Source organism: Lissotriton vulgaris, chromosome 1_2 (genome assembly GCF_964263255.1).
Source record: "Lissotriton vulgaris chromosome 1_2, aLisVul1.2, whole genome shotgun sequence".
Classification (NCBI taxonomy): Eukaryota; Metazoa; Chordata; class Amphibia; order Caudata; family Salamandridae; genus Lissotriton; species Lissotriton vulgaris.
The window spans coordinates 361,811,538-361,824,639 of record NC_141686.1 but is presented as its reverse complement, the minus strand read 5'-3'; the positions used below and the strand labels follow the sequence as shown (position 1 = coordinate 361,824,639).

The window sequence follows — 13,102 nt, the reverse complement described above, 5'->3', positions numbered from 1 at the left end:
TCAACCCCAGATGGGTATTATCAGTTCACTGTAATGCCCTTTGGTTTGAAAAATGCACCTGACACTTTTCAAAGGTTGGTGAACTAAGCTCTTGCTGGATTGTAATCCTGAGTGCAGCATATCTACACAATATTGCTGTCTTTAGCTCCACCTAGCAGAATCACCTGATCCACCTTAGGAAAGTACCAGAGGCTCTGAGAAGTGCAGGCCTCATTATCAAGGCATGCAAGTGCCAGATAGGTCAGGGAAAGGTTGCATACTTGGGTCACCATGTGAGTGGAGGCCAGGTTCAGCCCTTACAACCCAAGATACTCAGAAGTTCGCAAATCTTTAAAAACATTTCTGTTTGCTCAAGCTTTTCCACGTTAGTCGTCCGGCTCTTCACTCCCCCTTGGTCTGTGTCCCCAGCGCCAAGAAACCGGGTGGTGTATGTGCACTTTATAAATATTTTAATTTCAATTTCAATTTCAAGATCTAGACCATTCTGGACTGGGTGGCTCCAACTACCCAGACTCAAGTGAGGGCCTTCCTAGGCTTCCCTGGCACTATAGGAGGTTTGTGAGGGATTATGGCACCATTGTGGCACCCCTCACAGAACTGACTTCCAAAAGAATGCCCAAAAAGAGTGAACTGGACTGTGAGCTGTCTAATGGCTTTTGACACGCTTAAGGAAGCAATGTGCTCTGCAGCTGTTCTGAAAGCTACAGATTATGTCAGGCAATTCATTGTGCAGACTGATGCATCTGAACATGGTATAGGAGCAGTGCTATCCCAAAAACATGACCACGGTCAAGATCAGCCAGTGGCATTCATCAGTAGAAGGCTAATCCGGCTAATCCGGCTCCCCTACCGACCCCTGCCCACACCACATCTTCAACATAGCCGACTCCATCATCGCACCCCAACTCCGGGACATCATCAACAGCTCCTTCGCATCCGCCACCTTCCCGGAGAGCTGGAAACACGCCAAGCTCAGCGCCCTCCTGAAGAAACCCACCCGGACCCCACAGACCTCAAGAACTTCCAACCCATCTCGCTCCTCCCTTTCCCGGCCAAAGTCATCGATAAGACTGTCAACAAACAACTCTCTGCCTTCCTCGAGACAAACGGATCCCTCGACCCGTCGCAGTCCGGTTTCCGAGCAAACCACAGCACCGAGACCGCCCTCATCACAGCTACCGACGACATCAGGTCCATGCTCGACAATGGGGAAACAACTGCCCTCATCCTCCTGGACCTCTCAGAAGCCTTCGACACCGTATGCCACCCCACCCTAATTCAGCGCCTCAGCAACGTCGGAATTCAAGGAAAGGCCTTGGAGTGGATCTTCTCGTTCCTCACCGGAAGAACCCAGAGAGTCCGCCTCCCCCAGTACCGGTCCGCGGCCACCAAAGTCATCTGCGGCGTCCCACAAGGATCCTCGCTCAGCCCCACCCTCTTCAACATCTACATGAGCCCCCTCGCAACCATCGCACGCCAACACAACCTTAACATCATCTCCTACGCTGACGATACCCAGCTGATCCTCTCCATCACCAACGACCCCGCCACCGCCAGAACCAGCATCCAGGAAGGAATGAAAGACGTCGCGGAATGGATGAAGCTCAGCCGTCTGAAACTGAACTCTGACAAGATGGAAGTCCTCATTCTGGGACCATCCCCCTCCGCCTGTGCGACTCCTGGTGGCCCCCCGCCCTGGGCACCGCCCCCAAGCCAACGGACCATGCACGCAACCTGGGCTTCATCCTGGACTCCTCCCTCACGATGACCAAGCAAGTCAACGACGTCTCATCATCCTGTTTCAACACCCTACACATGCTCCAAAAGATCTTCCGATGGATCCCCACCAACACCAGGAAGACGGTCACCCAGGCCCTCGTCACCAGCCGACTGGACTACGGGAACACCCTCTACGCTGAGACCACAGGCAAACTCCAGAAAAGAGTCCAGTGCATACAGAACGCCTCGGCATGAATCATCCTGGACATCCCCCACCACAGCCACATCTCTCCTCATTTGAGAGACCTGCACTGGCTCCTCCTCAGCAAGAGGCTCACGTTCAGACTCCTCACCCACGCACACAAGGCTCTCCACGACATGGGTCCCAAATACCTCAACAACCGCCTCACATTCTACGCACCCACCCGCCAGCTCCGCTCCGCCAGCCTCGCCCTCGCCACCGTCCCACGCATCCGCAGAGCCACCACCGGAGGAAGATCCTTCTCCTACCTGGCAGCCAGGACATGGAACTCCCTCCCCACTCACCATCGGCAGACCCAGGACCACCTCTCCTTCAGGAAACTGCTCAAGACCTGGCTCTTCGAGCAGTAGCGACTCCCCCCCCTTCCCCAGCGCCTTGAGACCCTTACGGGTGAGTAGCGTGCTTTACAAATTCGTTTGATTGATTGATTGATTAATCCCCAGGGAACAGCATTGAAGTGCCAGTTAGATGGACGCTTTTGCTGTGGTTTGGTCCCTTGAGAAGTTTAGGTCAAACCTGTTTGGCTCTCACTTCCTAGTTCAAACCGACCACAGGCCTCTCCGATGGTTATTGCAAATGAAAGGACGGCTAAAGTAGTCCATCTCCCTACAGGGAATAGACTTTGACGTGAAACAGAGACCTGGGACTGCCAATGCAGATGGACTTTCCAGGTTGTCCCATTTAGACGATGTTAAATGTTATGTTATGTTAAAAATCCTTTTCGTCTGTCTCTTACCATACGTGGTGGGCGTGGGTATCCTTCTTACGCAGTGCCCACACCTCAGTAGATCTAGCACACCTATCGCCTTCCATCTCTAAAGGGGTTTGGAAAACCTTGGATGACTATATGGAACTCTCCTCGAAAGGGTTAGTACCTCAATTCCCTGTTGATTCGTCTGTCTAATTGTTGTTTGTTCTTTGTGTTACATTGGGTCGCTCATGTGGGAATCCTTCTTTTTTCTCTTCTTTCAGCTTTCCTGTCCTCTCATCCCGTTCTTTCTTTCTGCTGGGTCTTTCTCCCGTCTTTCCTTTTTTTTTTCTTTCTTTTCTTCTACTTCCTCCCTTGTCCCCATCCTCAATTTTAGAGAGTGATGCGTTTTGCTTTTGATCACTGACAGCCTATATTGGTTCATATTCTCAACTTTGCATTGATTGTCTTTTTTAATTTATTTACATCTATTTTACTTACTTCTTGAGTGATGTATATTCTCTCTTTTTTTTTTTTACGTATGTCAGATTGTATCACCTCTATTGTACTTGGTTTTTATTATTTGGATCATTATCTCTCTCAATAAAATCTTCTTGAAATCAAAAAAGCACTGTATGCTATGTTATGTTAAAAATACTTATAATGCGCGCGCACACCACAAGGTTTCATGGCGCTGCGGACAAGGGAGTCCTGCCGCTAAGTGATTAATTCATAAGCCTGGCGAAAGAGGCAGGCCTTTAAAAGTTTCCAAAATTGAGGATATGATATGATCGATCTAATGTCCTGAGGGAGAGAATTCCAAAATTGAGGGGCCAGGACCGCAAATCTTAGTCCCCCCAATTTCTAGCGTTTAAAGTACGGAGTAGCGAGGGGATTCAAATGGGAAGACCTAAGATCCTGAATGTAGATATATCTCTGGACCCGAGTAGATACAGACACTGGGCAGTTGGGGGGCGCTAGGAGGCACACAACCAAAATGGCCGCACGCCTGTGAGGCTCTGGACACTTGGCAAACTGCCTTGTCATTTATCCTGATCAAATGACTGCATATCGTCATCTCAGAATGGGAATAGTACATTGAAGCTGCCTACTATATGTCGCTCCAGACTCAGCCCCTGGCGATGTCTGCCGGCGCTGTCATCGGCTGGGGAAGCTGCCCGAGACATCAGTGACAGCCTGTGGTGCCGAGTGTGCGGCTGGACTGGCTACTAGAGACTTGGGGCTCTCCACGCGGCGCCTGGGCCGCGAGAGTAGTGAGTCTTCCGCCCCCTTGCCGAAGACGTCTCTTGGGGCCACTGACGGCCCTACCTGCAACTGCGAGGCCAGTGGCGGCAACATTCAACTCCCCGCCCCCGTATAAGATAGCGGTGGTGGCCTGCATGCACGCTTACACGCTCCTGCCTGAAGCAGCTGGGGCCGTGATGGTGGCATTCAGCTTCCCGACCCCCTGGACAAGATGGAGATGAGGCGGGCTGCACTTGGACCGCACTTGCATATGCCCCTACCTTAAGCTGCGAGGCCCGTGACATCTGCATCCAATTTCCCGATCCCCCGGACAAGATTGAGGTGAGGCTAACTATACCCGCTCACGCTTCCTAGTGCGTCGCTCCTTTGCTGATTCCCTCTGACGCCCGCCATAACTGTCCGCTGGCACCTCGGCTCCCCGCAGTGCGCCGCAGCTCCTGAGCGCCTCTTCACTCTGTGCATTTGCTGCGCTGGAGGCTTCACAGGAGCAGAACTGCCTGCATTTAATACTTGGCGCTCATCACAGCCTCAGACACACCATCACTCTGGTAGACATTCTGTGACTGCTCCTGCCTGAACTTAAATCTTTACTCAGCTTTTGCCCTGCGCCACGGTGAGGGGAACCTGAATCACCACTCCCCCGCACAAACTCAGCTGCCATTGCCACGTGCTGCGCTAGCTGCCAACGCTGAGTGTATTTGGCGCTTGGCACTTCTTACTGCCTTAGACAGGACAGTTATGGCACGTCCCCACACTGACGGGAATACTGTGAATACACCTGCTTGAATCGACGCCCCTTTTTTACGCCATGGTGAGGGGATACTGTGCCGTTCCTCTGCACAACTCTGCATGCATGGGGACAATCTGTTGCCATTGCTACCTACTGCGCCGGCCGGCGCCCTTGATTGGACTTTGCGCCTCTTACTGCTTCAAACAGGATAATTCTGGTCTTCGCTATCACTGCTCCGGTGGGAGCTCTGTGGGTGCACCTCCCTGAATCTTCACTTTTAATCAATTTGAGCCCTATGCCCCGGTGAGGGGACCCTGTGCCGGCTCTACGCACAACTCTGCACGCAGGTGGTTCACGCTATTCCCTACTATATACTTCGTCTACCCCTTTAAGCTGTAATATAACAAGCAAAGCCTGGATAGCCCATTTTTCAAAAATATATGCTGCCACATCTGAGTGCGAAGATATTTTTGAAAACCTCACACCTGCCCAAATTCAAATATCTCTGTCAGAGGTTGAGGATGCAATAAACCAGAGCCTGGGAAACAAAGTCCCAGGTCCGGATGGGATACCAATCGACCGTATAAAATCTAGGCCAGAGTTTTGGGCTCCCTTGCTACTCAAAGTTTTTATTAATTTAATAACACTGAAATTCTGTAATTGTCCCCATCTTTAAGAAGGGAGATAGATCTAACCTGAGTTGTTACAGACCAATCTCTCTAATTGATAACACTCTTAAGATATTGGGGAGGGTTTTATTTAACAAAATCAGAACTTGGGCAGAGGAGGAAAACATAATAAATAAATGCCAGTTGGGTTTCCGAAGTCATCTTGGAATGGTGGAATAGTGTCTCAATCTTAATTTAATCATATGTAAATATACCATCGCCCGACACAGTCCCCTCTACCTGGCATTTATGGACCTTACATCCGCCTTTGATTTTGTTAATAGATCCAGGCTTTGGCAATGCCTTTTAGATTTTGGGTTGGATAAAGACATGGTGCATTTTTTTGCATATTTACATAGGGATCTAAGGGCGCGGGTGAGAATAAGTATGGACGGGGCAGTTTCAGGGGACATAGTATTTGGAAGAGGCATCAGACAAGGGTGCGTCCTTGCCCCACTTTTATTTATTTTATACATTAATGAGCTACACAATGTACTGTCCGACCAAACTACAGATGTCCCAATAATCAATGGCAACAAATTGCCCGCCCTATTATAAGCAAATGACGCTGTTTTAATGGGGCGCACACCCAATGCTCTTCGTATTTTAGTTAGGGGTTTTGTAGATTTTATGAATAGCCTGAATCTTTGTACACATCTTAAGACATCCTTTTTAATGTGTTGTGGCCCTAAAAAATGTCTTATTAATGCTATTACCTTGGGCTCAGACTCCTTGTTATGCACTCGCACTTTCCCGTATCTGTGTTTACAATTTTCGGGTAACGGATCCTGGACACCCCATCTGTCATATGGACGGGCCAAATTTTTAAAAGCAATAAACTCAGTAATAAGCCTCCCCCAACCAAAAAGAATCGAGGTAGTATTGTCCTTACTTAAAATTTATAGGACACAATGCGCACCAATTCTGACTTATGGGGCTAAAATTTGGGGTTTCATAAACCTGAAAAGTGTCCAGGCCGAAGAAGGCAGATTTTGTAGGAGAATTTTGGGTTTACCAATTTCATCATCTACTTTTGTCTGTCATAATGAGTTAAGATTACCTTACTTGGAGGATTATATTAGGTCCCGCCCTGCCATGTTTTGGTTAAAGGTCTGGCAAAATCCGGCAGCCTCGCTAACAAGGGAGATCTTGGCTGATTGTTTAAAATGTGACAGGGGAGGTGACATACCATGGCTCGTGGAGGTACGGGGAATTTTGACAGCAGTTAATCTTGGCCATATTTTTCATAAACCTGACCAACCAGATGGAATTGATAGAAAGATCGTCCGTGAAGTTTTATATAAATATTATAGGGATATAAGATATGCACAGGAGCTTACCAAAGTATCCATGGGACAATATATATTAATGGCCGAAGAAGGCGGACCTCCTTCTCGTTTACCTGCTAGATATCTCCAAGGTGACATCACTCGTTGGGAGCAAAGCGTTCTTTTTCGCCTTAGATCGGGTACAATAAAATATTTGCTGTGCTTCCCCATAGGCTATCGACCCAATATTGAGGACCTGGCCTGCCCTTGTGGCAATTTTGGAAAGCAGTCTATGCTGCATTTTTTCTTTTTCTGCACCTTTTATCAAAAGTATAGTATGCAGTTACTGATACCATATTTTAGGACAATGGGAATAACGGATTTCAAGGTTGCATATAAAACTATTCTTCAGCTTAACAATGATGATTTAACATATCGAGTCTGCACTTTTTAAAAAATGGCTATTCGCTCACGTTCTTCCATTAATTCTTGAATGTGGTATTAAGATGTACTATAGGCATTTTGGGATTTTATATTTAAATAGGGTAATATGTAATATGATTAATATGCAGGTGTATAGTGCACTATGTTTGGAATTTTGCCTTTTTTGCTGCTATTCCTTCTACCGTTACCTGCATTATGCACATTGGCACTTTTTGTATGATGCTGCTATCTGTAATTCTTAATGTGTTCTAATGATTCTTTGCTGCTACTTTTTGAAATATTTGCACTTTGCCCTTTGGCACTTTAGTATTGAAGCTGCTATTGAATATGCGTGATATTTCTGCCATGTCCTCATTGAATAGCTCTATAGTTGAACTTTGTTTTAAGATGACGGATTATGTAAATGTTTTTATGACTAATTATGAGAAATGTTTGTACTTTTATGCTAATAAAGCTCAATGAAACTGAAACTATATAATTCCCCGGCACGGTACTGCTCGTCTGCTCCACTGAAGCTGTTAATTGCACTCCGCTCTAGCTACATTGCCCCTGGCATCCACACCAGAAACTGATTTCTCGGTCCCTTGTCGCTGGACCTCCTTGCCACACCCAACCTACGGCTGTCATTTACCACCACCTCTGCCGATTTGCACCGTTTTGCTGACCCTCTGCCTGGTATTAGCCTGGCCTTCTTCACCGCTGCCCCTCTTGCAGAGGAACAAATCCGCGTTGGTCTTTGCCTTTTTTCTGTACCAGGCCACTTTGCCTGTTAGGCAGACTGCATGGTGAAGCCCGAAGGCCGACAAACTAAACTCGCCTTTAATGCCAAGAGATCTGTCACACAATCTTACACTGAAGATCCGGAGCCATCAACCGCAGCGTCCTCCTCAGTCCCCCTTCCAGCTCCGGAAGATGAGGTCAGATCACTACAATTGGACACGCGCCGCAGCCTGTCTGACCTCTCTACCAAAATGGACTCAATGAGCACGCGCATGGACTACATAGTCCAAAAGGTTGAGAAACATGATGAGCGGATCAGGGAGGCGGAGAAGCGTATTTCAGATACGGAAGACACTACCTCGCAGATGTTCCACCAAATGTCCCAGATGGATAAGCTCTTAAAGGTGATTGCTGCCAAGAATGAGGTCTTGGAGACTAGAAGTCGGCGCAATAACATCGCGTTACAGCACAAACACCGGTAGGATGGAAGATTTCCTTGAACATCTACAACGCACAACCTTTGGAGCGGAAGCCTTCTCATCTCAGGGGCTAATCCGAGGCCGATAATTGCTTGCCTACTAAATTACAGGGACAGAGACGCTGCGCTGCGGCTGGCCAGAGATCATCAGAACTTACAATTTCTTACAAACTTCTCAAACTTCCCCCTATTCACAAGGGCTGTGCAGGAGGCCGGCCGTAAACTTCTTCCGGACAAGCAAGAACTCCGCAAACTTCAAATTGAATATGCTTTGCTCTATCCAGCACGTCTGAGAGTCACCTACAGGGATAAGCATCACTTCTTCATGAACGAACAGCAGGTGGATGACTTTCTTCGCACCGTCAAAAAATACACTCAGACGAGGGACTCTCCAGAGCGACTCTCCCAATCGCCATCATTGAGTGCTGACTGAGTTTAGTTTCTTGCCCCACTGGTCGTGAAATACCTCTCTGTTTTTTGTCCCGTGAAGAACCTTGCCACCCAGCTGCAGTGTGCCATCCTAGTTCTGCGACACGCCAACTCTACCGTCGGTGCGGCCATACTGCTGGGGACTCTGGGGAGTGATGTCGAGTTGTGTACATTCTTGCTGCACCCAGCTGGTTCTGGACTACACCGTCCTATGCTCCGCTCTCAAGCCACAGATAAGTTCTGCATCTTAATGCATAATGACTGTATCATTCCCTATTATAAACTCTCACCCTGCTTATGTGGGCAAGATCTGTCCCCCCTATTACTGATGTCTCTTGGGGCTGTACTCCCACCCTCTTTTTCTCCCCACCCCCTTTTTTGGGGGGAGGGAAGGTGGGACAAGGGGGGGGGGACAAACAAAAAAATGTAGTTCCCCCCTTTTTAAAAGGGGGGAATTTTTTTTTGACTGTGACTTATCTGGCGTTGTTTGATCATCGCACTATGTTTGCCAAGTACCCTCCCCCCTTGACCATCAGTACTGAGGGAGGATTTCATTGCACACTGGCATCCCCCCACATGGGAGATCCCCTTAGATCACTCTGCTTTCGCAATGATTTTTTCCTTATTAACAACAGTTGCAATGTGATAGTTGTGTTGGGTGATGGTGGTACTGTCGGCACATTTGAGGTGCCGCTGTGGGTGGGGGGAGGGAGAGGGATTTATGTTTATTGTTTGTATTGTTTTTTAGACTTTTTGACAGGCACTGACTCTGTTCGACGGCATGCATGGTATGATACTCTCTGCCGGCCACTTATTCACCTTAAGAGCGTACCCCTTCCAGTAACAGCACGCTGAGCCCCTATGCCTTAACCTAATCTCCTGGAATATTCAGGGCATTCGGGACCCTCAGAAATGTAGGCAAATCATCTCTTACGTGGACAGACATCATGTACACATTGCGGTATTGCAGGAATCCCACCTTGACCCCTCCCGCTCTCCCACATTTGCCAGTAAGTGGGCCATGACTCATGTTTTCTCCTTTTACTCCACATACTCTAGGGGGGTGGCCATCATAGTCAAGCGTAACTCACCCTTCATCCTGGAAGGCACACAGCTGTCTACTATGGGGCACGCTTGGGACTCAATCGGTCACAATAGTGTGTAGCTACAGTCCAAATACAGATGACCCGGATTTTTATACCACACTATGGGGTCGCATTCTGCAAGTAAGTTCCACTCATGTTATTTGGGGGGGGAGACTTTAACTCTGCTTTCAATCCGGCGATGGTCAGGTCAAACCCCCAACCCGTTTACTACACCAAAACACAGGCAACCATACAGGGAATTCTCACGGCCCATGGGCTCACTGACGTCTGGCGCCATCTCCACCCTGGAGATAGAGAGGGTACCCATTATACTGCCCTGCATTCCTCATGGGCCAGATTGGACTACTCGGTAGTTTCCCGGGGCACAGTTTCCTGGACATGCTTGTGTCCCACTTGATGTATTGTTTTGTGATATTTTCTCCTTTTGCCGATCTGGGTTCCGCCAACCTAGTTTAAACGACTCAGAGCGATAATCGTCTCTTTTCTATGGGGTACAGGCTGGCGCAGAGTAGCCCTGAGTACACTCATGAGGCCCCGGGCGGAGGGAGGGTTGGCGGTCCAGGATTATGAAATGTAATATCTAGCAGCCCAGCTCCAATGCAATGGTTGGCGAGGGCCACCAGGGAAGAAGGTGAACCTGGTGAGCTGCCGGGTCCCCTGATGGTGCTCTCTCGCAGTGTTGAGGAAATATAAATTTTGGTCATGTTATGTTCCCTATCGTGTACCCCACCGACTCCATGTATCAAGCTTAAAGTACATGTAACTTCCCTCCTGTACCAGCTATGAAGACGCAAATACATTTGCGTCCAACGTTAATATGTCCTCTTTCAGACCCATCCTGAATGGGTTGAATGGTCCGTTCCTAAGTATGCCATGCCAACGTCTTTTTGTGGTGTACTTCTACGTTTTTTCAGCTCTAGCTAAATAGGCCCTGAATTTCTGCCACCGAGCCTCTTTTCTGGCTTCTGACTGCGAGGGCCTCAGCCCAGGCTGCCTCTGTACCCGTGAACTCTGACTTACTTCCAGCGCGGCCCCTCGCGCTCAGCTCAGCCTGTTTTCTGCCAAGACTGACTTCAACCTTCGAATTATCTGATCTGCTCCTCGAAAATGCATTCCTGCCTACTAGTTTAAGTAAACATCCTCCCAGCTGCAGAGCCAAAGGGCCGGCCTGTCTCTGTGCAAATAATTCAAGTAATTCATAGCCTCTGTTACCATGCTCCCATGGAAGGCCCATGCCCCCACGCTTCTCCTGCAGACACTCAGGCGCTTATACACGCACTCTCAGTCAGTATAGAATAACTTCTGCCCCAGAGACCTTTCCGCCCAAATAGCTTAGTTCCTACAACATCAGATATCAGATATGATAAAAGTACAAGTTGATCTGACATCCCAGACTTCTGTCTCTTTCCGTCAGTTTGAATGTCAAGTCCCCTGCACCCTCCAGCTTCACGTCATTCACACGTCATGCAGCTGCGCTCGCATCCAAGCTTCCAATTTCTGCTGACATTGCAACATTTCTGTTAGTGCCACCCCTTTGTGACACCTATCTGTGACGTTCCTAGCACACACCTCCAGTTCACGCCTCTTGATTACGTACTAGTACCACGTGTATACTGTTATCTTGTCTTCTCTCAGCTGTTACGCCTCCTGCACTGTTGCTTATGACATGAATTAAGTATATAAGCTATGTACTGTTAATAAAATGTAGCGCTCTATCCCTTCTGACACCCCTGTGGTGGTCAGAATCAGATATCTTGGTCATGACCATTCCTTTTTGAGGAATAAAACCCTTAAGAACTCTAACACCACGGACTCTGGTTTTTTCTTTCCGATTTGAGTTATTTCTGATTAAGTACTTACCTGCATAGAAATTAAGAGAGTAAATTAATTATTTATGTCATTTTGGCGCCCGAATAGGGACCCCTCCCCCACCTCACGCGCCGGTTGGCGCATTGCAAGCTCTGTCCCCTGCCATCAGTTAGATGGAACCTACGCGTACCGGCAGGATTTCCTGCATCTCCCTCTGACCCACGGAGGTGACGAAGACTGCGATCAGTGCCCAGACGAGGCGGTGAGGAGTGCGGAGGATCCCGACCAGAGCCTAGCCGAAAGAAGCAAGGTCCGAGGTGTCAAGAGGCCCACCAGGTTTCCCAGGTTTTCCGAGGTTTTCCGAAGTTTTCCGAAGTATCGAGTCGAGTCCAGTCGAGTTTTCCGAGGCCTTCTGTTCCGTGCTTCCCGGTGAGTACCATTGCTGGGACGTATCTAGACGGGTTTGGGTACACAAGTCCGGTCTGCACTGTTTTTAGGCAGCGTATCTGTACTGTTTAGCAGTATATCTAGTATTCTGAATTTCTGCACTGTTACACCAGTGTATCTGTACTGTTGAGCAGTACATCCAGTATAGGGGGTAGTGATCTATGTTTTAAATGTCTTTTTATGTATGTCGTGGTATGAATGTGGCCGTTTAATGTGCATTATTGTGTTTCTCGTATAAACTAGCTGTAACCAGTATTAAGTAGTAAGGATTGAGTATTCAGTAATAAGTAGACAAGATGCCGTTTTTCAACAAGTTAAAGCAGATAGGAACTAGGAAAGGGATACTGGAGGAAGAAATTCCTATTCCCCCTAGGGACACTCCAGGTAACTTTATGTACCATAAGCATGGCATAGATGCCATATTGTATCTAGACTTATGGGCCGACTATACCAAGCATCTAGACGAAAGACACAGATGGCCCACTACCGGAACATGGGATGCCGAGTGCATCATGAAGGTAGAAGAAGCATTATGGAAAAAGAAAGCTAGACAATCTCAGAAAGACGCCATAGAATTTTGGCGTAAGGAATCACATAAGCGTGCTGAGAAAGCACTCCGTAGAGAAGACAGACTTAAAGAATCAGAAAAAGCCCAAGAAAACGAATTAGTCACTGAAGGGATCCGAGTAAAAACAGAACAAATAGACCGTGCCCGAAACAATCTTGTAAACGGTATGTATCTCGCGGCCGAGGGTACACCTGAGGCCCTATCAGAAATACCGAAAAACCTACCGCCACCATTAGTGCCAACTAAAGTAATGCATAAGACTACTAAAGACATATTCCTAAATTCGTATTTAGAGGATGTAGCACCAGCTTACGCCAATCTGCCTGTTCGTGCCCTGCCTACTGACAGGGACGGGGGTGGCACTCCGCCCCCAGATCATGTTCCGCCGGTACCGCGACAGACCTCCCCCGCTCCGCCAGCTCCACCACTTCCCACACCTAAAATAGACCCACCGAAACAAGGTTTACCTGATCCTACTAAACGACAAATTCAAGTCCAGA

At 48.1% G+C, this 13,102-nt stretch overlaps 1 protein-coding gene across 1 annotated transcript in view; it reads left to right on the top strand.

The window, feature by feature from the left end:
• The window catches only part of LOC147736866 (uncharacterized), a 52,159-nt gene extending 43,483 nt beyond the window's left edge, over positions 1 to 8,676 (top strand). Inside the window, 2 exon segments of the mRNA XM_086952715.1 lie at positions 7,819 to 8,243; positions 8,442 to 8,676. Coding sequence (XP_086808841.1) covers positions 7,819 to 8,243; positions 8,442 to 8,676 — 660 coding nt within the window.
• The last annotated feature ends 4,426 nt before the right edge of the window (positions 8,677 to 13,102 follow it).